This window comes from Ochotona princeps, chromosome 2, assembly GCF_030435755.1.
Source record: "Ochotona princeps isolate mOchPri1 chromosome 2, mOchPri1.hap1, whole genome shotgun sequence".
Taxonomy (NCBI): domain Eukaryota; kingdom Metazoa; phylum Chordata; class Mammalia; order Lagomorpha; family Ochotonidae; genus Ochotona; species Ochotona princeps.
In genome coordinates this window covers 47,543,945-47,570,724 of record NC_080833.1, presented here as the reverse complement: position 1 = coordinate 47,570,724, position 26,780 = coordinate 47,543,945, and the positions used below count along the sequence as shown (strand labels likewise).

At 41.4% G+C, this 26,780-nt stretch overlaps 1 protein-coding gene and 1 pseudogene across 2 annotated transcripts in view; one reads left to right on the top strand and one right to left on the bottom strand.

The window, feature by feature from the left end:
- Positions 1 to 10,373: 10,373 nt before the first annotated feature.
- Positions 10,374 to 26,780, top strand: part of MYSM1 (Myb like, SWIRM and MPN domains 1) — a 49,042-nt gene continuing 32,635 nt past the window's right edge. Inside the window, exons 1-6 of one of the 2 annotated variants that reach the window (XM_012928003.3) lie at positions 10,374 to 10,483; positions 15,586 to 15,664; positions 17,281 to 17,351; positions 20,192 to 20,266; positions 20,360 to 20,383; positions 21,429 to 21,507. In XM_012928003.3, coding sequence (XP_012783457.2) covers positions 10,419 to 10,483; positions 15,586 to 15,664; positions 17,281 to 17,351; positions 20,192 to 20,266; positions 20,360 to 20,383; positions 21,429 to 21,507 — 393 coding nt within the window. In that variant the 5' untranslated portion in view covers positions 10,374 to 10,418. The remainder of the gene's footprint in view (positions 10,484 to 15,585; positions 15,665 to 17,280; positions 17,352 to 20,191; positions 20,267 to 20,359; positions 20,384 to 21,428; positions 21,508 to 26,780) is intronic. The other variant, XM_058656813.1, reaches the window with a different exon arrangement.
- LOC131478278 (small ribosomal subunit protein eS24-like) lies at positions 17,759 to 18,223 on the bottom strand (annotated as a pseudogene).

The following is a 26,780-nucleotide window of genomic DNA, read 5'->3' as shown; positions in this document are numbered from 1 at the left end:
CCCCCAGACTTGATTGACTCATGCATTTGTCAACTTCATGGCCAGTCTTACAGAGCTTGTTACCTTTTCTGATGATACTCTCTGATGGGATCCATGATATAGCCCTTCAAGTAGAGTGACCTTGTCCATGGAAGTTCCAGAGAAGTCATTTCTCATCTGGGCCTGACCCTAAGGTTCTTGCTAATGCCCACCTGTGCCATTTCTCAGACTCCCTGTAAACCCACACCCCCGAGATCCCAGAGTACATTGCTGGGTGGCCCAGGGCTGCTCTGGGGCACCAATGGACCCAGGTCCCTCCAGCAGCCCCCATGTGGCAAGGAGGGCCAAGTGCCTGTGCCTCTGGGTCCAAACTCTCATGAATTCCCCCCACCAAGATGGTGGTGGTGGGAGCAGGCAAGGTCTCATGCCTGCCCAGGATTTTTCCCTGCCTGGCAGTGGTAGCCGGGGCTAGGGCCCCAAGCCTTGAGCCTGACCTAGCCCAGGTCCCCCTAGTAGCCACTATGCGGCCGGGAGGGCCGAGCACCCAAGCCTCTGTATCCTAACTCACCTCCCATTGATTATTCTTTTCCCATTGCCTATGATATTCTTTTTCTATCTTTCCACTTGGGAAACTCACACTCAACTTTCAAAGCCCAGGTAAACATCACTGGCTTAGTGTGGGCTTCTCAGCAAAGTAGAGCCTGAGCCAGCACATGCAGAAAGTAACTTGTTTGGAAGACTGGAAACAGCGAAGCGAAAATAGTCCATTTAAGATCTAAGTATTGTTTTGCTCCTTCCAGAAGTTTCATGCCAGGAGCATTTGAGATTCTATATAGGAAACACCCCAGAGCTGTTGTCTGTGGGGAGGGAAAGGGGAGCGCTTACCCACCGGCTGTTGCTTTCCATTGATAATCAGCTGCATCCTGCACTATTCATGTCCTTATTGTTTCTGGCTGTCTTTAGGTCATAGAAGCCCTCTCAACAAAATAAAGTTACAGGTTTTGAATTAATGAGTAACTTTATGGAGACCAGTCTGTTCCTTATTCAGTTGAATGTTCAATGAAAATTTTATGATGGAAAGAAATATAATGCAAAAGAAGAGAAAGCTAAGTGGATCAAAAATGAAGTTGACACAGAGAAAGATGTAATCATGCGTGACCATGAGGGAAGGCAATTATTTAACAAAATAATTTGGTGAAATTTTTCTTAAGAAATTTGATAAAATACAAATTATATATATATATATATACATATATATATACACATCTATATACGTATGATCATCTTGTAATTCAGTATATAATCCTAAGTATATTTCAGTGAATATTGCTAAAGTCTCTCTTTAATCTCATTATATTCCTGTGACAACTCCCTGATTCACTCACAATGAAAGTAAGTGCCCTTAGGATGACACCTAATGTCCTACAAAATGGGGTTGTGTTACCTGACTTCCTCCTCTCCTTTCCTCTTATTCAGTCACTTCCTCCATGTATTGGCCTCTGTCAAGGTACACTTTAGTTGCAAGCTGTTCAACAGACTATATCTTCTCCCTGGTATTTTTTTTTAAGATTGATTTATTTAAGTTGGAAAGGCTGATATTCAGAGAAGAGAGGAGACAGAGAAAAAGATCTTCTGTCCAATGGTTCACTCTCCAAGTGGCCGCAATGACTGAAGCTGAGCCAATCTGAAGCCAGGAGACTTTGCCAGGTCTCCCACATGGGTGCAGGGTCCCAAGGCTTTGGGCCGTCCTCAACTGCTTTCCCAGGCCACAAGCAGGGAACTGGATGGGAAGCAGGGCCGCCAGGATTAGAGCCGGCGCCCGTATGGGATTCTGGTGTATTTGAGGCAAGGACCTTAACCACTAGGTTATCTTGCCGGGCCCTTCTCCCTGGTATGCTTTGTCCCGCAGCGAGACCCCACTCTAGTTCCTCCTTTGTTAAACATTCTATTTTAAATCAGCAACCCCTGCCACTCTGAACTCCCAGTCTCTTTCTCCTACCTTACTTCTTTTTCTCTTTCAATCATCTCTTAGAAATACATTATTACACTTTACGTATATCTTTTGTTTATTTTCTCCCCCTCCTTTGCCAGGATGTGAGTCCAACTAGCATAAAGAACTTTATCATTCATGTGTGTACCTCAAGCATACAGAACAGTGCTTTGTACATAACAGGTATTCAATAGATACTTCTTGAATTAAGCCTCTTGAAGCCCTGGAGAGCACGATGCAATTCACAATGTGAAGGACTTATCATTCATCCATTACTTAACATTGATCATGGAAGCTTTTAAGAGCTAGGCATGATTAACTGATACATAGCTCTCCTGAGGGAGCTCCCAGGCTAGTGCACCCCCAGACAATTACAGTGCAGACGGGGGGGCACACTGACATGAGCATGCAACGTCCCAGGCTGTAAAGAGATGCATGGATAGTTCAAGGTGACGATACTAAAGCTGGATTTTCATTTGGAAAGGAAGCTGAACAACAAACGGATAGTCATTGAGCTAGATTTTGTGTTTACATGGTCTGTTGTGCATCAGCTATAGGAATGAAGTTCACCACTAGTTACATTTGAGCTCCAAAACATCCTTTAGAATCAACAAAGGATGAACTCTTTCCATAAATTTAGCATTTTTTCTTCTGCATTTCTTTATTTCTCCTCAATAGAATGGATTCTAAACAACTAGGCAGTAGAACTTCCTGTGTCTTTCTGTCAGCAATGGAAAGGAACCTTGGAATTCAGCTTAAGTTTACAAATCTTCCTTCTCTGCAAGGTTTTGTGTTTTTTTCTTTTATTTTTAATCAAAGCCATATTTCAATTGCTTGGTTTTAGTCTTTTTTTTTAAAAGAAGTTATGGTGAAATACACACAACATAAAACTGTCTTACTTCATATTATGTTGTTATAACACAACACCATGGCCTGGATAATCTGTATGTTAAAAAAGTGAATTTACTTCTTACAGCTCTACAGACTGGGGAGTCCAAGGTCAAGGGTTGCATCTAATAGGACCTCCTTGCTGCATCATGACATGCTAGAAGGTATCCTACGGTGAGACAGTGCACCAGTTCGTGTCTCTTCCTCTTACAATGTAAGCCACAGTAGTGGACAAGCCACTCTGATGATCTCATCTGACCTCAATTCCGTTTCAAAGATCCCACCTCCAAATCACATCACTGTATGGATGCGGAAATAAGCTTCAAACATATCCTAATCATAAACACACCTTAATCATTTTTAAGTATACAGTTCAGTGGCTTTAAGTGCATTCACATTGAATGCTGTCATATAACTCTAACATTGTATCATTAAATAACAATCCCCCATGTCTTCTTCCCTTAATCCCTGACAATCACAATTTGGCTTTCATTCCCTAGGAATTTAACAAAAGGGGAAATCATAGGGCCTGGCGTGGTAGCCTAGTGGCTAAAGTCCTCACCTCGAATATACCAGGATCTCATAAGGGCACCAGTTCTAATCCCGGCATCCCCACTTCCCAACTAGCTCTCTGCCTGTGGCCTCGGAAAGCAGTCGAGGATGGCCCAAAGCCTTGGGACCCTGCACTCACATGGGAGACCCAGAAGAGGCTCTGGGCTCCTGGCTTCAGATCAGTGCAGCTCTAGCCATTGCTGAATCATTGGACGGGAGATCTTTTTCTCTGTCTCTCCTCTCTGCATATATGACTTTCCAATAGAAATAAATCTTTTTTTTTTAAAGGGGTTGGGGGGGAAATCACACAGCATGTTTCCTTTGGTGACTGGCTTTTTTGCACTTAGTCCCCTAGGCTTATTCCTGCTGTGGAATTTATCAAAATTTAGTTCAAGTCTGAATAATTTTTCATTGTATGTATATCCTACATTCTGTTTTTTCATACAAGTGTTAAGAGGTATTTGTATTGTTTTTATTGTTTTGCAATTGTAGTAATGCCACTGTGGAAATTGGTGCACAAATATCTTTGAGTTTCTGGTTTTTATTCTTTGGGATTCATACCCAGAAGTGGAATTTCTGATCATATGGTAGATCTATTTTTAATTTTTGTGAGGAAGAAGTATATTATTTTCCATAGCAACTGCATCATTTCACATTCTAACCACTGCCAACATACAAGAGTTCTAATTTTTCCACATATTTTCTGGTATCATCCTAATGGATGTCAATAACTTATCAAATCTGTCTACCTTTATATTTTTACTCACTGAAAGTATCAATCAATTCTTTGTTTATAAAATAGTCTTTCTGTGTCCAATTTTTAAAAACCCTACCCTATTCCTTCTAGCTGATTCATTCATAAAAACTGTTAAAAATTATTTATCTGTACCCAGATGTGAAGATACAATGCAAAATGCACCTCTACTTCCAAATCAACGATAGACTTCAAATGAATTTGGATGCATCTTGACAATAGGATGCTGGACTGTCTGGCATTGTTTGTACTAGCAATGTTAAGACACACTTAAATAACAGACTGATGGATCCTATGACTGCTTATGAAGGACTATGCTAAAGTGATAACATGGGGAAAATCAGTCTAGGGTTGGGAATTTGAGGAGTGGGTAGGGAAATCCCAGACCCTATCCAATTGTATCATGAAATTTAAAAATAAGTTATAAAATTTTAAAATTATTAGATCTCTCTTCCATTACAGATACTGTGTTAGATTCTAGGAAGTCCAAGAAAAGACAACCCACTTTAAACAAAAAGACAGAGAGAGATAATTATTTGAAAGTTAGAATTAAAGAGTGGGAGAAAAGCTGCAACAGCAGGGCTGGGCAGGTCAAAGCCAGGAGCCAGCAGCATCATCCCTATCTCCCACATGGGTAGCAGACGCCCAAAATCCTGGATTATCTTCTGCTGCTTTCCCCAGGCAATAGCAGGGAGCTGGGTTGGAAGTGGAGCAGCCAGGACACAAACCAGTACCATATGGGATGCTGGCATCACACAAGCAGTGACTTTATGTGCTGTGCCACAATGCCAGCTCCAGAACAGCTTAAGAAGCTCCTAATAATAGGACAGGCACATCATTAGATAAGAGCACTGAAGCATTACCTGTGGTTAAGGAGAAGAATGTCAGCCAACAGTCACGAGCTAAGCTGTCTAGCGTGCATTTGATTCAACGGCATTTTTTAAAATTGAACTGGCTGTCACAAGTTAATCTTGATTTCTGGCTTCCTTTAAAAGAAAAGCTTATAGCCTCTCTGAGCCAGAGTTCCAGAAAGACGACAGTAGGAGGGATGAATCACAATTGGCCCTTCAAGAGGGAATGAGGAAGATTGAATACACCTAAGAAGGTTGTTGGGCTGAGAGTGAGAGCGGGGTATAGACTTCAAAAAGAGGGAATATTTTAATTGTGATATTTACTTAACTAGCCAGTCAGTCCTACAAAAACTCATTTAAGCCCCAATAATCTCATTCCCCTGTTTTGCAATAGCAATGTTCAATGATCAAATAATTTTATTTGGCTTCATGGATGGCATGCTATCCAGGTCTGTCCATCTATTTGCAGCATTGGAAGAGAAACACGACAACTACTGCTGAAAGGAAAAGACGTGCTCTGAATGACTATGCTATTGGTACCCAATCTTAGAAAGCATTGCACAATGAAAAGATGCTTCATTCTGTAAACCACTTAACTTTTCTGAGCCTTGGTTACTATCAGTTCTTATTTCAAAGGGATGTTGCCTAGCTGTGGAGAAATAATGTATGTAAAATGTCTGGCACACAGTGGGAACCCATTAATGCTGGCATCTTTTCTTTCCCTTCCAAATAATGTCAGATGGATGTTGCATTAGTGTAATTAAAATGTAAGAAGCACATTGGCAGACTTTCCTTACTACATATTGAGAACAGCTTTTTCAGTAGCTACCTTATGTGATTTCAGGGAATTGGGAAAGGAAAAAAGAATAAAATGCAGCTTGCTTTCCTGGAACAATTCAGGCCATGCTCAAAGCCTGCCAAGTTTAGCCTGTAAGTCTACGTCTGCGTTCATCTATTATCTCACCTCTACCTACTTAAAGTGATTTTCCTCAGACTCTTCTTCGGCTATTGTATTTTTTAAATGGAAAATCTTTCGAATCCCTGGCAATCATTTAGCTGACAGTTCAGATCATAACATAATAACATTAGGAGTTGTTGTTTGACACTTCCTGCTTTTAAAGCACTTTACAAATCTGAGCAAATTAGCATGGATGCTAACATGACAGCCTATTATGGATTAATATTGACATTGTACTTTTTTCAATAAAAATGAAGTGATCTTTTTTTCACTAGAAATTGAGAACAAAAATGAGTAAGCTGTCTCCCCAATGGATTCAAATAGAATGTAGTTGAAATATTAGGAGGCAGATATCTTATTCATGGAATGCTTCCCTTCCAGCATCCATGAGGATTTACAAGTAAGGCATCTCCAGATGATTTGATTAGGATCAACAGGGGACAGAGCATGTACTGAAAGTGACAGGAAAGGAATTGGTGACTCCCACACAAAAGTTTACCTTCAAGGCATAATTTCTACTCTGTTCAGACTTTAAAGGGGGGCCTGGTACAATAGCCTAGCAGCTTATGTCATTGCCTTGCATATGCTGGGATGTTATATGGGCACCGGATCTAATCCCAGCAGCTCCACTTCCCATTCAGCTCCCTGCTTGTGGCCTGGGAAAGCAGCTGAGCACGGCCCAAAGCCCTGGGATCCTGAATTATGTGGGAGACCCAGAAGAGGCTCCAGATTCCTGGCTCCTAGTTCCTGCCTTCAAATTGGCGCAGCTTCATTCATTGTGGTCAGTTGGGGAGTGAATCATCAAACAGATGTTCCTTTCTGTCTTTCCTCCTCTCTGTACATCTGACTTTTCAATAAAAGTAAATAAGATTTTTTTTTAAAAATCCCAAAGAAACCAGAATTTCAATTACTACTTATTATTATTTTTAATGATATTTACATAGTTAAGAAATATACATGCCCATGTGAGCCACTGATTAGGGTGGGAAGAGTCAAGGAATAAAGGAAATTAGATGAGATCATTGTTTCTAATTTCCCTTTTCTTCCTGAATCTTCAGAAGGGAGGGAGGAAGGGGAGAAGCCACGACAAGTGTTCTAACTGTATCCAGGAATGGGAAATGTCCACCCGGTGTCTTCCCAAGGTCCCTGAGGTGAAGCATGCTCCAAGGGTTCTACTCGAGTGGTTTAGATGGTTCTGAAACACTATTGATTTCATTGCTCCAAGAACGAGGAAATGCTTCCAAGGTCCATTGACTGACACAGTCCACCTTAGAGTCTCCATTTGCCTAGTTACCTGCTGTCAACACTTGTGTGGGAGAGTTGTCCTCCACCATCTGCTATGGTACTAGATGACCTCTGCAGTCCCCAGTGGACTGCCTTATCCCCCATGTGCATTTGGACAGGCTGTCCACTGCACCATCTTTAGCAACTAAGGAGGCCCAGTTCACACATGCACTCCACAGTCACAATAGATCCTGCGATTCTCTCCGTGGTTGGAGTTCTGAATCCAGCAGTTCAGTTGAGGAGGGGACGGAATTCCCAAATGAACCTCATCTAAGGTGACCCAAAACCTGACTTGCATGAATGCTACCCAATACAGGGTCTGACTCAGTCCATCACCCACATCAGCCTATACATCACAGGTGGTTGCGGTTGCTAGATCAGTTCTATCTCCAGCTCCATCTCTTACACAAACCTATGGATACTGCTGCTGAGTCCAATCCCACCCACCACACACTCAGTCCTCATGTTTACCAGTGTGAACTGCATCCCAGAGAACCCCCCAATAATACCCACCAGACCCGCCCCTAGCCCTGGTTCCTACACATGCTGGTATATGCAGCAGACTGGCTTAGTCTGTCCTGCATCCTGTTCAGCTTTTATACACAGCAGTGGGTGTTGCAGCCTCACCTCACTCAGCCTACCAACCCCACTATCCAACCCACACTTATGCTGGCAGGTGCCACCACTTATCCAGCCAGGTTCACCCCAGCCCTGGTTCTCATGTTCACCGTAACAGCTGCAGCCCATTAGAGAGGTACCAATAGTTTCCCTACAAGGTCTACTCCCAGTCCTGGATCTTGCACTTTCCAGGTGATTCTGCAGTTTAGCTTGACAAGACCTGCCCCCATCCCCAGCACTTGCCAGCTACTGCTATGTTAAAGCTCTACTAGCCTAATTCACTCTGGCTCATGGATGCACCAGTGAACACAGCTGCTCAGCCCAGCCCTCCTAGCTCACATGCAGACCAATGAGTATTTTAGCCCATTTCCAGCCTGGTCCACTACCAGCCCCAGTTCTCACGCTCAAGAACAGTGGCCCAGCAGGGGAGTCCTTACTGCTCCCCTATCAGGCTCTCCTGCTCCCCGCCCTGCGGATCTTACCTGTGCATGTGGGCCAAAAGCAGGAAACTGAATGGGAAGCGAGGCTGCTGGGCTTAGAACTGGTGTCCATATGGGATCCCAGCGTGTGCAAGTTGAAGACTTTAGCCGCGAGGCTACCGCACTGGGCCTGTCAGTTCATCTTTTTCTCAAAAAAAAAAAGGGTGACATGGGCTACTTGAAGCACACTTAGGAAACTTACAGGAGTTGGGACTGTGGAATGGTGACCTGTTTGCTCCACTTCCAATCCCTGCACATAACAATCTAGCTCCTGATGGTAGGCTGGAAAAGCATCAGAGAGCAGTCCAAAGTCCTTGGTCCCTGCATCCCTAAGGGGATCTGGGAGGATGCTCTTGGCTCCTGGCTTTGTTCTGGAACCATGTCTGCAGTTGTGACCACTGGGACAGTGAAGCCAAGAATGGATATTCTCTCCCTCTCAACCTCTGCCTCTCTAGCTCTAATTTTTAAATAAATGTTAGAAAGATTGAGGTTGTCTTATTTCAATGAGCATGATTTTCCAGTCAAGATCACTTTCCTTTTTTAATATTTATTTATTTTTATTACAAAGTCAGATATACGGAGAGAAGAGAGACAGAGAGGAAGATTTTTCATCCATTGATTCACTCCGCAAGTGACCACAACAGTGGAAACTGAGCCAGTCTGAAGCCAGGAGCCCGGAGCTCTCCTGGGTCTCCCATGCGGGTGCAGGATCCCAAGGCTTTGGGCTGTCCTCGACTGCTTTCCCAGGCCACAAGCAGGGAGCTGGATGGGAAGTGGGGCCACTGGGATTAGAACCAGCACTCACATGGGATCCCAGTGCGTATTCAAGGTGAATACTTCAGCTGCTAGGCTCTTGCTCCAGGCCCGAGATCACTTCCTTTTTTTCTCAGTATGTAGAGGTTCCAACTTCAAAATTTTGTGTTTTTTAAAATTTATTTTTGGTTTTGTTTATTTCTAAAAAAGATTTATTTTACTTTTATTGCAGTCAGATATATACATATATAGAGAGAAGGAGAGACAGAAAGATCTTCTGTTTGATGATTCACTCCCTAAGTGGCCACATCCGCTGAAGCTGAGCCAATCTGAAGCCAGAAGCCAGGGGCTCTTATGGGTCTTCCACGTGGGTACAGGGTCCCAAGGCTTTGGGCCATCCTCGACTGCTTTTTCAGGCCACAAGCAGGGAGCTGGATGGGAAGCAGGACTGTCAGGATTAGAACCGGCGCCCATATGGGATCCCAGTGTGTTCAAGGCTAGGACTTTAGCCACTAGGCCACGCTGCCGGGCTCGCAACAAGTATTTCTAACACAGTAACTGATTCTGCTTCCAAACTGCCTGAGGATAAAAATGGGTCTTGCAGCAAAATCCAGGGTTGCAGTTCTGCAGAACAGAACATTTAATGTACCATTCTAAGCCTCTGGAGTGTACTAGAATTTGAGGTTCTATCATCACCCTGCAGCGTGAGGTTAGCCAAACACTGAGGGAGCCGGTTTCACATCAAGCTAACTAGCCCAGAGCATGGTGTGGGGTATACATGGGTGTGCGGGGAGGCAGGGGGCAGGTTGGGTTCGGGAGTACTTCAAACTATCCTCTCCGTGGACAAACAAGTGACTCGGGGCATCTTGAATTCTATGCGCAGTGATGCCCAGCAGTGGACCTGGGCAGTCTCCGAGTTGCACTGCAGGACAGCGTCCCGATGGCGGTACACCTTTCCGGCTCAGGCACCGCTCTCCCTCGGTCTACCCTGGCGGCCCTGTCAGGTTCCTCACCCTGCTGTCAAGCTCAGTCACAGGCACTTTCATTCTACCTTTATCTCGCGAAGCTGGCCTTTCTACATGTTTCTAACGATCGTTAACCCTACTCTAAATTCAGCAGAGAATTCACAACGTCAACGATCCCGGCAGGACTGCGCCCCCGCCCACCAAGGAGACCGCCCTTCCTGCGGAAGCCCGCCTCCCAAGCGGCTTCCGCCCCGCCCCGTGACGCCTTCGGCCCTGTCCCCCCCGCCCCCCCGGCTCTCCACCTCTCGCGAGATTACTGGGGAGGACTGACGGGGTCAGGGCTCAACATGGCGGCCGAGGAGGCGGATGTGGATGTGGAAGGGGATGTCGCGGCCGCGGCGACACACCTGGGGTAAGGCGTCAAGCCTGGGTCTCGCCGGGGCTGGGCTGGGCGCGGAGGCGAGGGCCCTGGGAGCCACAGGTCCGGCAAGAGAGAGGGAAACAGAACACAGTGCAGGGCCAGGGTCTCCTGGCGGCCGTACGGAGCCGCGCCGCCTGTGCCATCGGGTTTGTCCGGTGCCTGGTCACCGGGGGCCTGGCGCACCCAACTATCGGGACAGCTCTGAACTTGAGCCGCAGTGGGGTGAGCGTGCAGTTTAGCGCATTGCACTGGCTCCCTCTGCCTCAGCATCTCCCCAGAAGCGCCCCTAATCCGTGCAGCGAGGCCGGCCACCGCACGGGAGCTAGCTCAGCGGTTCTTGTTCCGCGGTTGACAACCCCTGTGATCTTGGACGAGTCGTTTCTTCCTTCTTCCACTGAGAGAGCTGTTAGAAACTTTGTGAGACGCTGCTTAAAAGAGAGAGAACCGGCTTTGAAGAGTTTGACGTTTCAGGATTTTGCCTCTGTCTGTGCTGGGCTTAACGGCGTGACCTTGGACAAGGAATCTACTTTGTCAGAGTTCAGGACCATGCATTGACATTGAGAGGAAAACGTATCCCAGAATGTTGTTGTTGACCAAATGAAGTAATTAACAGGCGGCAGGCACTCTGTGTGCATTTCCAACACGTTACCAGTAAGGGAGGTGAAGGCCCAGTTAGGAACCACAATGTGCTGAACGCCGCCGATCCCTGCTAAGTAGGCTCATGCAGTTTAAAACAACTCTTTGTTTGCTTCTGTAAGCAATGAGTTGTTTTCATTAATGAACTTGCACTAGGTGGGCATCGTAAAACAGCGTCTAAGTGCTGCCAGCTATGTTGCTTATAAAATTATCAACTTGTTGGAACTGTGAACCATATGAAGTTGCCCAGTATTAGGCCATTTTTGAGGTTTAAAGAGGCAGCTTCCTATAACACAGCCAGATTTCTGCGTCTCTGATTAGGAGTACTCTAAGTGCTCCAAGGAGCAAAAAGTGTCTGCAGTGCCAAAGCATTGTATTAGGAAAGTAATTAAACTCTTACAGCCATCTGTAAATCTCACTGAGATTTCTTTTTTTTTTTTCTTTTAAGATTAACTTTATTGGAAAGTCATATTCAGAGAGGAGGAGAGGAAGATCTTCCATCCATTGATTCACTCCCCTAGCGGCCTCAATGGCTGGAGTTGAGCCGATCTGATGCCAGGGACCAGGAGCTTCATCTGGGTCTCCCAGGTGGATGCAGGATCCCAAGATTTTGGACCGTCCTCTGCTGCTTTCCCAGGCCACAGGCAGGGAGCTGGATGGGAAGTGAGGCTGCCGGGATTAGACTGGCGCCCATATGGGATCCTGGCATATATAAGGCAAGGACTTTAGCTAGTAAGCTACCGTGCTGGGTCCCTCCCTCAAATCTTCAGGCAAAAGAATCCAAGCCTCTAATAAGAATAATTGTTCATATAATATAGTGTTTAAATTGTGATTAAATGTTTTTGCATGTTTCATATAATTTATATTTCACAACTAATCAACAAGCTATGGCAGGCAGGATATTTATCTGCAGTTCAGAAAACAAGTGAGTTCTCTTCTTAAAATTTCTAAAGGTTGGGGTTGGCACAGTGGCGTAATAGGCTAATCCTCCATTGGCAACGTAAGCATCCTGTATGGACACTGATTTGGGTCCTGGCTGTCCCATTTCTGATCCAGCTCCCTGCTTATGGCTTGGGAAAGCAGTGGAGAATGGATCAAGTGCTTGGGCCCAGACACCTCCCTGGGAGACCGGGGAGAAGCTCAGCTTTGGACCTTGAAACCATCTGGAGAGTGAACTGGAACCTAGAATATTGACTGCTCATTCTTGTCACTCCTTCTCTGTAAATCTGCTTTTCAAATAAAAATCTTAAAAAAAATTCTAAAGATTATCTTAGGATGCTGGCTGCTTGCCTCTTCTGGGGTTTATTTAATTTTTCTCTCCCTTTTTCATTTTTTTGTTTTATGGTGGCAGTGGTCATCTTAGTGTCATACAAAGATGATTATAGTTCTGATGAGTATACCCATTGCCTAAGCAGCTCCCAGGAGTATCAATGAGATTATGTTCTGATGAATGGTGCTCAAAGTGTTGGGACTCCAATCCTATGGAATTTAGTGTGAGTGGTCCCGGTGAAGTGTATAGTTATAGCTGGTGATAGTGTCTTTGGAACCTATGAGGATTGATTTATAACATGCTTCCTCTACATACTTGCTAAATGCTAGATATCAGTGACTAAAAAATAGCATTTTAGGGGCCAGCACAATGGCTCAATTGCTAATTGTCCACATGTGAACACTGGCATCCCATAAAGGCTCTGGTTCATGTCCCAGTGCTCCACTTCCCATTCAGCTCCATTCTTGTAGCCTGGGAAAGCAGCAGAGGATGGCCCAAAGCCCTGGGATCCTGTACCCATGTGGGAGACTCAGAAACAGCCCCTGCCTTCTGGCATCAGATGAGCTCAGCTCCAACTGTTGTGACCATTTAGGGAGTGAACCAGCAAATGGAAGATCTTTGTTTCTCTCCTCTCCACAAATCTGCCTTTCCAGTAAAAATAAAGAAATCTTAATATAGCATTTGAACTTTGAGTGTCTTGCTACTACCAATCCCATCCTCTTTCCTTTGGCTTGTTCTTAAAATTCAGGGCATTGCAAGGGGCCTTCTGTAGGAGTTGTGTCTACTGCCCACACAATTCCTGGTGAAACCATTCTGTTAGATTGAGCCATTGAAATTTTGCTGGTGAGTGCCCCCCCCTTTTTTTTTCTTTTATTCTTCTTTTTTTTTTTTTTTTTTTTTTTTTTTGCCAATGAAACTGATAATTTTCCTAAGTTCTGTGTAATATGTGCTGGTATTTCCCTGATCTTGCACCAACCCATATCTTTCTTCTTAGCTTCAGATTCATTTGCCCAGTTTTCTGAATCTGTGTGCACTTGGACTTCACACGAGCATCTCAGCTCTCAACTTTGCTCACCAAACATGTCTGTGCTTCCTTGATTCCTTATGTCCTACCAGCATCCAGCTAGTCACCTAGGACAGATCCAAGCTTCATCCCTCATCCTGTTGATGATTAGGGGCCTGTTGATTCTGTCTGCATATCCTTTTATGTATATTCACTCATCTTGTTATATCGCTCATTCCCTAGGGCTAAGTTACTGTCACCTCTCTACAGTGTTTTTGTAATTGTTTTCCCTTTACTCCTCAATTACTTTGACCCTCTTGCAATTTGTTTTATATAAATCTCGTATTATTTCCTCTATTCGCCAGTTGTTTAATATAAATAGATGGAGTCCTCGTTCCTTAAATGCTGGAGAACTATGTGCTCATGCCTTTCCTACCTGGTTCACGTCATTAAACATGTCCTCACTTTAATCTGCCACCTAGGATGGCCACATCTCATCTCAGTGTGAATGTGAATGGGGTCACATCACTCCTGCTTTTGTGACCCAGCTTCCTTCTAGTGTGTACTCTAGGAGGCCGCAGAGGATGGTTCAGGTACTAGGTCATGGCCACCCACGTGCAAGATCTGGATGAGGCTCCTTGCTCCTGACTTCAGCCTGACCTACGCCTAGCTCTTGCAACTGTCAGAGAGTGAATTAATGGGTGAACCCTATTGTTTTTCTCTTCCTCTCTCCCTTTAACAGTCCCTTCCCTTTCCTTCTTTCCTCCTCTCTGTCTTTCCCTTATTCCCTCGCTATCTCTCAAATGACTGAGAATAAAAGAACAGTATAAAAAATTTGGCTGCCAAGCCCTGGGTATATAAAGTCAGAACCCAGTTGCTGCTTTACTAGAACTTGTGTTCATGTTGGATGTGACAGTACACTGTGTGTAAGTGTGTTAGCGGCAGGAAGTAGAGAGGTAAAAAAGGAGGGAAGGTGAATGGTCAACTGTCTTACACTCATGCAGGGAAATCATAAGGTCTGAAGTGATGGGACCTCGGAGGTGAGTAGGGAGGTGGTAGGATTTGAAAGGGAGAAACGGCAGAATTAGCAGCCAACTGTGAATCATGAAGAAGAAAGGAGCAGGCTTGGCTCTCTGACTTGGGCCTCTGACTGGAGATGGAAGTGCCATTCATTACCTGAGAACATTAGAACAGTGCAAGAATAGCAGATTTGTGAGGAAAGATGATTACAGGCCGTAGGTGTCAGTGTGTGATAATTGAGGATTCATGTCAGTGTTTGTATGCATATACCAGAATATGGAAGTTGCTAATCATTTTTACTGAAGAATAGTATATGAAAATATTTTTGTAATGAATGTACAATTATAGTAGTTGCACCTCTACTTGGCAGACTTGGTTCTTTGAGCAGAGGCTTCCTTCTGCTGATGTGAGTCTTAGACTCCTTGATTTTGCCTTCCAGTTAGCCTTTCTCAGATCAGAGTTTACAGTTCAATTTAAATCTTTCTGCTGTCAGTAATTTAGAGAAATTACTGCTGACAGTTCGTCGTGGCAAGTAAACCACTGACCATACAGTCATCATAGCTGCTCTCGGACTATTTAAAATTCAAATGTATAAATCTATTGATAGGTTTTCACAGTCTTAGGTATAATATTACTCTACTAGACTAAGTCTAGATAACTGGGTAATTAGGAAATGTATGACCTGAAGCACACAAAAACAGAATGCTACATTGGATTGTAGCATAGGTTGGGCCCACACACACATGACCAGCCAGCCCATTTTCTTATTCAGTAAAAGGAGTAAGAGAATGAACAGAGCTTGATTCCTCATGAATACATAAAACTAAACAAGCTCCTAGTATGTATGGATACTCCTTAGTCAAAACTAGAGTATTGGTTCAATAAACATATTGTGGTTTGCTACTCTGAAATATTCTTCTCAAGAAATTGTAAGTAGTCAGTCTTGATGTTTTGCAGTTTCGTTAGTGTATGTAAAGCTGCTACATATTTCACAGGCCAAAGATATGGAGCAGACATTTCTGCAGTGCTAAATGTGCTTGCTAAGGAGAGAAAGGGACCAAATATCTGTCTCACATCTACAGTCTGCCAGTCCTCATGCTGTGTGAACTATGTTCGTTAGCTGACACAATACCGCCTTTATGCCTGTTTTCTTAATTGTCACAGAAGTGAAGAAAATACAGCATTGGCTGTACAACAAGATCACTTTCTTGATTCATCGTGGAGAAATGAAAACGGCCTTATTGTAAGTACTTTGTGAAAGTGTCACCCGCTCTAAGTTGTTACTCATTGCCAAGAGTGCCTCTTCTTTCTTTTTACTTAGTGCTATTTCTCAGAAGTCCTTACACTTACGTGTTGGAATGTATTTCTTACTTTAAAAGCAGAATTCTCTTCTTTTGACTTTGAAAAATGGCTGTTAAGAAACAACTTTGGAGCTACCTGGATTTAGGCACAAATCTGTACTGTAGCACGTCTCGGATTCATGAGTTTCAGTGTCTTCACATCAAAGTAGAGATTTATCACAGTTCTAGCAGTTACATATTGAGTACTGCAGTGTGCCAGACTGACAACCAGGCTAGGGATGCAAGTATAATGAAGACAGACATAGTCTTGCCCTAAAGGAGTTCATGTTCTGGTTGAGTCAGTAGGACAAACTGATGATAGTTTTGGGGGAAGTAAGCATGATGCTGGCTGAGAAACCCAGGGTGGGAAAATGCCTTAGGTGGAGTTGTCAGTGGAGATAACAGCGAAGTTGAAAAATGCTGGGAAGCAAGGGCAGGTATGTGAAGAGATCAGAAAAAGGATTCTAGGAAGAAGGAACAGCAAGTGTAAAAGCTGTGTTTGAAGGCCTGTGTCTAGGGTACTGTAGAAAGAGGAGAGTGACAACATGTGTCAAGGATGGAGAAAGGAAAAGTAAGAGCTCTACTGTAAATGCTTATAGGTTGGATCATGTTAAAGAGTTTAAATTTATTGTAAGTTCATTGGCAGCTCATCGAAATATTGTTTGAGAAGTTTAATACAGATGAATTACTTCATTCTTACGGAATTTTTGTGTTGGATGCTGTGATGAAGATTAGATTCGAATCAAAGAGACAAGATTGGAAACATTTGCAGTCCTAAGCAAGATTTGATGATGGTGACTTGGCTTGAGGTGTAACAGAAGAAATAGAAATGAACAGATTTGAATTGTACTTTGAAAGTAGAACTGTTGGTAGCTTGGGTATGGAGGCTGAAGAAAATGGAAGGAACCTACAGTAATTCCCGGATTTATAGATATAGTGACATAATGACCAATAGTGCCTTGTATCAAGTTGGAAAAGCAGAGAGAGTTGGTTGAGCTATGTTATTGTTAGTTTTCTTCATATTAAATTTAAGAAGCCAGTGGAACTCTTGAAAGGATGGTAGAATATAATGATTTAGAGCATGGAGATGAGACATGAGCTGAAAATTGAGTTGAAAATCAGTATATCCTCTAACAGAAAGATTGTGGCTGAGACCGAGGGTGAGGTGACGGTGGGTGGGAGAATTGTGATAAGCTTTAGAAATAGGTAGCTATTTAGTGAAACACCTGACATCCAGTAGTTTCTCAAATATGCTAATCATTGTTACTTCATGGTGAGTTGGAGTGAGAGAGTTACAGTCCAGTAGAATGAGTGGTCTCTGCTCCTTGTCTTAAAATACTAGCAGTGCTGGCATCTGTGAAGTGTTACTGCCTAGCTGTGGGTGTTAGGAAATCAGAGATGTCTGTGCTTAGCAAAACGGTTGCTGTTCTTATTTATATCATATTTTCTGTTTTTATTTAGTAGAACATAAAAGAATTTCAAAAGCATTGAGTAAATAATATGTTCCTTTTGTTAATAGCCTTGGACTCTGGATAGTACCATCAGTGAAGAGAACAGAGCTGTCATTGAGAAAATGTTATTGGAAGAAGAGTATCCTTTAATGTTACGAGAAACTGGAGTTTTCATGATTAAAAATATAAATTTTTATATAAAATTAAAAAAGAGGTTGTTGTTATTTGCTAGTAACTGTCATATTATACCATACGCATATGTCTGTGCAAAAAAGATTATCATTCTGTTTCACTTCTAAGCCTAAAATCTGATTCACTATTTTTAAGTTTTCTGTTGTCAGCCAACTTTCTGTAGTACTGAATTTTTAGTAGAAATTACGGAACTTTTAACTCAGAACCTTAAGTTTAGGCTTCCATTTTTAAGTTGTATAAACTGAAACCCAGAGATGTTAATTTGCACAAGGATACAGAATTAGAGTATGCATAAGTTCTCTCTCTCTCTCTTTTTTTTTTTTTTTTTTTTTTTTTTGTTTTTTTTTTTTTTATTACAGTTTATTCATTCCCACGAAAAACCCACAAATCTCTGCAGATAATCACTGCAAAGTCTTTGCTCCTTCAGCTTTTTGCCAGCACCACCGTTGGCCTTGGCAGTTCCCAGGAACTTTTTCCTCCTGTTTTTCCACTCCTGCTGTTTCCTTGAGATCTTTTTCTTCTTATACAGGCCATGTCTTGGGAGTCTGTGTTTGGGTTCATTTTTCTTGGCATAATCCAAGGAATCCTACATCATGTCAAAGCCTGTTGCCTTGCCACCACTGAAGTGAGTTAGAAATCCAACATGAAGATGACATTGGGTGTGGTCTTGTACTTTTTGGCTAGCTTCTACCGGATTTCTGTGTTGGGCACAGTTGCCTTCCCAGGGTGATGGTTGACCGTTTGTTTCCTCTGAAGTAGTCGGTTAGTCATGAACTTCCTGGTTTGGACGGTGACTGTGTCATTAATTATGGTGGTAGACCCTCATGCAGCCAGGGAGGAAAACAAAGGGGGGTGTTTTTTTAAGATTTATTGATTTTTATTGGAAAGTCAGATTTTTACAGAGTGAAGGAGAAACAGAAAGGTCTTCCATCTGCTGGTTCACTCCCAAAGTAGCTGCAACCGCAGGAGCTGAGTATATCTGAAACCAGGAGCCAGGAGCTTCTTTCTAGTCTCCCATGCAGGTACAGAGTCCCAAGGTTTTGGACCATCCTCAGCTGCTCTCTCAGACCACAAACAGGGAGCTAGATGGGAAGTGGAACAGCCGGGATATGAACCGGCATCCACATGGGATCCTGGGTGTGCAAGGCGAGGACTTTAGCCACTAGGCTACTGCGTGGGGCACCCAGTTTTACTTCTTTGGAATACAGTTTTCAGTATGTACAATGAAAGATGATTGAACAAAATGATCTCACTTTCACATGTAGAAACAATGAGGAGAAGAGTTAACATTTCACCATTTAGAAAATACAGTTGTTTTGTAACTTTTTCTGTAGTATCCAGCACTTAGCATAGCACTTGACATATATACTATGTACAGTCAGTAAATATTTGCTAAACCATGAATATTCTAAACTAATTTAAAAGTATTACAGTTGGCTAATTTCAAAAACTGAGTAGGAGGTTCCTTAAGACATTTAATCCAAGTGTTTGTATTTTTATTAGATTAGAGAAGAGCCCTGAACTTTTGTTTTTATTTTTGTTTTTGTTTTTTAAGATTTACTTATTGGGGGCCTGGCACGGGGGCCTAGCAGCTAAGTCCTCTTCTTGAACGCACTGGGATCCCATATGGGCGCCGGTTCTAATCCCAGTATCCCCGCTTCCTATCCAGCTCTCTGTTTGTGGAGGATGGCCCAAAGCCTTGGGACCCTGCACCCATGTGGGAGACCCGAAAGAAGCTCCTGGCTCCTGGCTTCAGATTGCAGCACTGGCCATTGTGGTCACTTGAGGAGTGAATCATCGAACAGAAGATCTTTCTCTCTGTCTCTTCTCCTCTCTGTGTATCTGACTTTGCGAAAAAAAAAAAAAAGATTTACTTTTTGGGCCTGGAGTAGCCAGGATCCCATACGGACACCAGCTCGTGTCCCAGCTGCTCCCTTTCCCATCCAGTTGCCTGCTTGTGGCCTAGGAAGGCAGTAGAGGATGCGCCCAAAGCCTTGAAATCCTGTGCCCACATGGGACACCCAGAAGAGGCTCCTGGCTCCTGGCTTCAGATTGGCTTAGCTCTGGCCATTGTGACCATTTGGAAGGCGAAGCATCGGACAGAATATCTTTTTCTCTGACTTCTGTGAATTTGACTTTCCAATAAAAATAAACAACTCTTTGGAAAGAAAGATTTAGTTATTTGAAAGGATCACACAGCACGGGAGACCGTCTGTCTTGCTTGGCTAGCCTGAAGCCGGAAGCCAGTATCTTCTGGGTGTTGGGGTCCCCAGCAGTTGTGCTGTTTGGTGCTGCTTTCCCCAGGCCATCAGCAGGGAGCTGGGATGGAAGTGAAGCAGCTAAATCCTGGACTTTAGCCCCTGGAGGTTGCTGTGGGACTCCGGCCCTGCCTCCAACTCTTTTTCCCTATTATCTTGAGAAATATGGAAATATAATCAAATTACTTTGGAACACCAATCACATTTATCTATTATTATTTTCATAATTTAGAAAAAAAGATTTCAACATTAAGTGTATTTCTTTTAGCTGTTTCAAAAAGGGAAGTGTAAGAGAAACTACCATTTACATAGCAAGCAATTTATGTTACGTGATTTCAGACGTAACAAATTTAGAACTCCTGTGAAGTATAAACATTTTTATAAAGGGATTTTTATAATGAAAAGAATTTTGAAGAGGTTTAATTTTAGCTTGAATTCTAGTGTGATGTCCTGGAGTCTGATTATTTTATATAATTCATGTAAAAGTATGACTTTAATATAACCTAGAGGTTTCCTTAATATTGCAAAGATATTATTTGTCTAAAAAATCACTTCCAGAAAAATTCTGGCTTGATCAGAAGGATGATAAAAAATACATAAAAAGGTAAAGTCTGCTTGTAAAGTCTTTCAAAATATAAATTATATTTTTAGAAACTTCTTCATAAGCTTCCTTATTTTCTTTTTTCATGTGGTGCAGTCTACAGAAAACAACAAAAATCATGTATGTATTTTTTTAATTTTTAATTAGTTGTGAATTATAGGAGAATAACAAAGTTCTAGTTGGCCCGTGGAAAATCCTTCTTGACTCTTGAGATATACAAAGAAATTAAGAATAAAACCAAAAGTTTTGAACAAATGTTGGGATGTCACAAGACTATTTGTTTTTATTTTACTTTTTAGCCAGAATTTCTTTCATGGTCTGTCTGGTAAATTCCATAAGATTATGGAAAAGATGGTTTCCTTAAAGTTTATAGGAAAGTTTTAAGAAGCTGCTATCTAATATATCAGTATATATTAACTGATCTCTTTTTTTGTCAGTTCATTTTCAGTTATCTTGAACAAAAATTTAGTGGATTAGCAGCTTTTATCTAGATAAATTCACTGTCCTTTCCTTATAGTAGAGAATTGATATTGTTTAACATATATAAATTTGCAAGTCTGGTGCCTTACAAGGTGTAATTGCATGTTGACAGTTGTCCAACATCTTGAGAACGGAATACATTTTGGCTTTTTCTTTTGCTGAATAAGCAAAATGAAGTGATGGAAAGATTAATCTCTTGTTTGATTAATAAACTTAATGTCTTAAGATTGTGAGCTTATATAAAAGCAATAAATGTAAAGCCATAGTTTTGTGACTCCTTTCCTGGCTCAGTATTTACATGGATTTATATGAAAGAATTAAAGATAATATTTCTGGAACCAGTTTAAGCTTGCCACATGCCTTACAGGATTTTAACACCAGTACTTTGTGTGCAGTCTAAGGAAGCCTGTGTGGAATCTTGACTTCCTTTGATGTCTTTTTGTGTTACTCTCACTCAGACCCAAGGATTATGTCTTCTGGGGCTCTTATCCTTCTGAGCTAGAGAACTGGCAGGGTAAACTGCTTCCCTCAGGTAGAGGCTGCAGCCTTTCTTCTTGTGCTTTCTAATTCTTAAGATTCACAATTTTGAATTTAATTAGCCCAGGGTTCTCTATAACCTTTAGCTGCATAAGTATGGAATGTTCCATTTCAGAGATTTTTTTGCAATTCCTTTTTTTCCCTTCAGGGTACACTCTCCTACTAAACCAGCCAGTTACTCAATAAAGTGGACGATAGAAGAAAAAGAGCTGTTTGAACAAGGGCTGGTAAATAGAGCAATTTTTAATTTATAGTAAAATAATTCTAGAAGACAATATTGATAAAGTTATAAGATTAATTTGTAGCAACCAGAATTTTCTTTTTAATTACAGTCATAACACTTTTAGCTCTTCTGTAGTTAGATTACTGAGGTTTCTAGTGTAGTACAAGGAACTTGTTTTAATATCCAGGGTATGAACATCCAAAAATAGAACTGGATCAATCTTTTAAATAGTTACCACAGTTATTTTGATAATAACCCAAGAGATTGAGGTAAATTGTATGCGTGATGCCAACTACCTGGGTAAAAGACAAAAAGCTATTTATTTCTTTGATGTTTTCTCTCAAAAAATTTTTTTAAAACTGAGTTATTATCTAAATTGTCTAAGATTTTATTTTTTATTTATTTGAAAGAAAAAGAAAGGGAAAGACAGACTTTGCATCCTCTGGTTCATTTCCCAAATGCCTCAATGACCAGGGCTGGACTAGGCTGAAGCCAGGAGCTCAGTCTCCCACATGGCTGGCAGGGGTCCAAGGACGTGGGCCATTGTCTGCTACTGTCCCAAATACGTCGCAGGGAGCTGGATTGGAAGTGAAGCACCTGGGATGTATATTGGCATTCCAGTAGGGTTTGGCAGCCTCACAGGTGCTGGCTTACCCTGCTATACCACAATATCCACCCCAAGTGAATTTTAAAATTTTAGATATTTGGCATTAGTTTGCATAGTGTAAATACAGCAGGGTATTTTTGATAGGAATATGTCACTGAGATCTATTAAAGTTTTTATAGGAGGTTACATAATGGAAAAAATGCATAATCTATTACATGTATACTAGTTACTAATTTTGAAAATTCTTAATATGAAAAATCTGTAACAAAATATTCAGGAACTAATTTGTTTATTTTAACTATCAAGAGTAGGTGGTATATTTTCCTTTAAGGTACATGTTACCCAACATTATACTAGTTAATTTGAAATTACGTATTTTTATGTATTATATGTAGAATATTTGTGTAACCTGTAAAACTCATGAATACTAATTGAAATGTAATTGTTAACACTTTTATAAAATAAGAAGAAATAAATGTGTATTTTTCTAGTCAGCAACATGACCGTATGATACCATTTTGCATTAGCTGTCTTGAATTTTTCTCTGAGGTTATCCTCTGTACTGGTACTGTTTTTTCTATTGGTACTTAGTTATATATTGTTGCATGATTACCATCTTTATAATTAACTTCAACCATTTTTTTTTACAATTACTAACAGTTTTGGTGTCTTGCCTCCTATCAAAAAATACATATGTATGCATGTGGGAAATATCTTTGTTCACTGAAGAGATGGACTTGAACTCAGGAAGTATAGTAAAAGGAAGACTGGGCAACTGCTGAAGCAGTTACAGCAAGCACTTTCTCCTAGAACACAAGTCCTTCGCAGGTTTCTCATGGGCTGAGTACTATGGGGTGTACAGTCTTCCCACCTTGTCTGAATGACAAGAGTTACCTTCTTTGTAATTTCCTCCTGTGAGTTGGCTATTCGGTAACATTCTGTTTGGCTAGTGAGTTTTGCTACATCTGCAAATCAGCTAATAATAGTTTTCCATTCTGTGTTAGCAGTGAATCACCATTTATTTTCTTGCAAATCTCTTCATTTTTACACTTTTTGTCCCATTTTAGCTCTTTTTTTCTAAAATCATTACCCTTCCATCTTCCAAAATACCTTTCTAGCCAACCCATAACAATTTCATTCATTTCCAATATTCTAAATCATACCTATTTTGATTGTTTTCGTAGTGTGATTGAGCTGACTGACCAGCCTTCCCCTGTGGAGCCTCCTTCAGTGTAGCAAATATCCATATTGAGACATTCCTTTCCAGCTTCCTCCTTCAGCAGCCCACCCCACTTTCCCGACCAAATTCCATGGCCTTAATCAGGGTAGAAGCTCAGGAAGGAGGAATTGGAATTCTTTTTAGAGTTACTTTTAGATGACTTACTTTTCTTTAGTTCCCTTGTCTCTGTCCCAGGATTTCATTTACTAATACTTTTACCTAAGTATAATGAATCCATCCTTTGCTGTTCATACAGCTGACTAGTCAAAATCACTTTGTTGTGGACTCTCAGTTAAGTTGCAACTTGTTTTCCTTCCATGTCTTAACCCAGCACCAAGTCGCTGGGTTGAAAGCAATGAACCACCCACCCAGGAGATGGATTCTGGGCGTAGAGTCCTAACCTTAGGGGTGATAGAGAATATGGACAGTACATAGTGCCTTAGGAACTGAACTTTGGTTTCCATGGTGGGGGGTCTACAGTCGTACCTAAATAAGGGAGCCCATATAGCAATTCATAGGGGACCAATCCTACCTCTCTTCTTGGAGCCCTGTTTTTGGTGCCATGCTAATCCAAGAGAGTGCTGTGGGAGGTACTTAGCCCAAAGTAGTTTAGTTTCCAAGAGAAGCAGTCTGCTTTTTAAGAATTTGATTCATCTGTTCTATCTTTCTGAAAGAGGGACAATGCCAGGAAATGTGGTAGTCCCACTTAACGTCCAAACTTTTCCTAACCCCCTCAGTATCATTGCTGTAAAATGATTCTGAGTGTCTGAACCAGAATTCTCTACAAATCCAAATCCAGATACAATTTGTTATATTATTTTGATGATATTTTGGCCGTGGCAATTGTGAGAAAGCTCCCAACCAGCCAACCAGAAACATGATCTTGTTTCATCAGCAACTATTTTTCTTTTTAAGTCCCCCACATATGTAGTCTACATGAACACTTTGAAATGACCTTAACCCAGGAAGTCTAACTCCTGTGGTTTTCTAATTGTGTTTTTATTTATCCTCTGATATGTTATACAAGTGCCACACACCTGCTTAGCAATGATACAGCTTCCCACACATCCGTAGTATCTACATGTTGCATTGCACATAGCTTGGAGACCCCGATGGCCCGTTTATGTAACATGAACGTTAATTCTTTTTCTGTTGATTTACCATTTCTTTCCCATTGAGAAGTACCCATTTTCCAACTTCCATTTGAATGGACCCTGATAATTGTTACTCTAGGATGTGTAGGGGTAGATTGGATAATTTCTTGTAGGGAGGCTTGCTTAGCAGTTTCACCTTTAACTTCCTTTGGAACCATCTCCTTTAATTTCCATAGAACTTTCGTTTTAATGCCCATTTGCATGAACTACAGCCACTTCTGATGGAAGAGGATTTTTAAAACTTGTTTCACCAGTTCATTTAATTTCCTCTTGTGAGTTAGCTACTTCATAATATCCTGTTTGCCTACTGACTTTCGCTAAATCTGCAAGTCAATAGTAGTTTTCCATTCTGTGTTCGCAGCGGACCACCTGTCATTTCCTTACAATACATATGCAAGTAAGCTGTGTGTTTTGTCACCATTGGTGGTAGTTACAAGTACTACATTTGCATAGTTCAAAATCAGAAGGTACCTAAACTTATCACCCTCAGCACAATCTACAGTTCTCCTGCTTAAGGTAGCCAGTATCCTCTCTTGTCTGTACAAAAAAATGTATGTCCGTTTAGAGATATGCAAAAATTTGCCTATCCACATTAAGAAATATGTAAACTTAGAATTTTTTTCCACATAGAAAAAATATTGAATTAGTGATTATACTCTTTGCATTCCAAAACCCATTAATATTGTTTGATTATAACTTTTTTCGGGCCTGGAAGAGGGTTCTAACTGTTGAGGAAAGATTTTTCCTTCCTTTTTGAAGCATAGGATTACCTCTTCAGGGTAGTTTGAAATTGGCCAATATTTTCTTTGTTTCCCTTGTTAGTATTTCCTCCCCCGTTTTCTTTCAGTACCCAAGCCCCTAATGTTCAAATTTATCATACTTTATTCGAATCATTCCTGACTCCAAAAATGCTTCATGCTACTAAGTTGTTTATTTGCCTTCGTCCTATGATAAAAATAACCGAGTTTCATTTAGTTCATCTCAGCTAGATGGCGCTTAAGAGAAATTTTAAGTATTTTATACTTAACTGGTAATTTTCATGGAAGTACTTTGAGTTGTAAGAAGTTGTTCATGTTAACGTTTTCTTGTAAATTCCAGAAATTTGTAAATTACGGCTTATCATTTGAGTTAGTTCTTCAAACATGCTCTGCTGTTCTAAGGCATGATGACCCAGTCTGTCTAGGAACAGCTCTTTTGATTTGTGACTAGATTTTTGTTTTTGATATTTTTAAGAACCCTAAAAAAAAAAACAAGAGTTATATTGATTGATCATGGGAAACCCAGTAGTTATGTTATGGATTTTGTAGAGGCTTTCTCTTTTATTTTTATTTATTTAGTTTTATTGAAAGGCAGGTACACAAAGAGAAGGAGATACAGAGATAAAGCTCTTCCGTCTGCTGGTTCATTCCCCAAGTGGCCACTATGGCCAGAACTGAGCTGATCCAAGCCTAGGAGCCAGGAGCTTCTTCTGAGTCTCCCAAGACTTCTGGCCGTCCTTGACTGCCCTCCCAGGCCACAAGCAAGGAGCTGGAAGGGAAGTAGAGCAGCCAGGACACGAATCCGTGCCCCTGTGGGATCCCAATGCGTGCAAGGCGAGGACTTTAGCTACTAGGTTACCACGCTGGGCCCCTTTCTACTTTTAAGTTCTGGTTTTTTGCTTGTTTGTTTGTGCTTCAGAACTGTCTTGTTCAGAACTGTCTAGTTTGCTGTTCTCAGTGTTTTCTCACTACAGCTTCAGTGTTAGAGCAAAGCCTATGACGCTAGAGACGGGGAGGTGTTGGTCATGGATCTGTTCTATGATTCAATCCCGTATAGGATGACATAAATATATTCTGTGATGCATGTGGTGCAGCATTACAGGTAACTGCTGTGGGGCACGTAGTGAATACTGCAAAATATGGCATCTGGGTAAAAATACTATTTTGAAGTTAATGCAGAAGATGTTTAGTTAATACTATAAATAAATAACTAATCTGTTTCCTTTAGGCACTTAGATCTTTTAAGATGTTATCTTACATATTTTAAGATGTTATCTTTTGATTTAAACTGTTGTGATGTGTAATATAAATATATAGATAGTGGACGTGATACATTTTATTCGGTTAGCTGTATGAAAAGCTAATTTCTAAATCCTTTTGGCGGCTTTTCAAAAGTGTTCAGCTTCCAAGAGAAGAGCATAGCTTTCATTTTAAGACATAGTCTACGTAGTAGTCTTCATGTGTGCTTCAGAAAATAAATTGTTATTCCAGTTGATTGTTTTAAAATCTGATACTTGCCATAATAAGTTAATCAGAAAT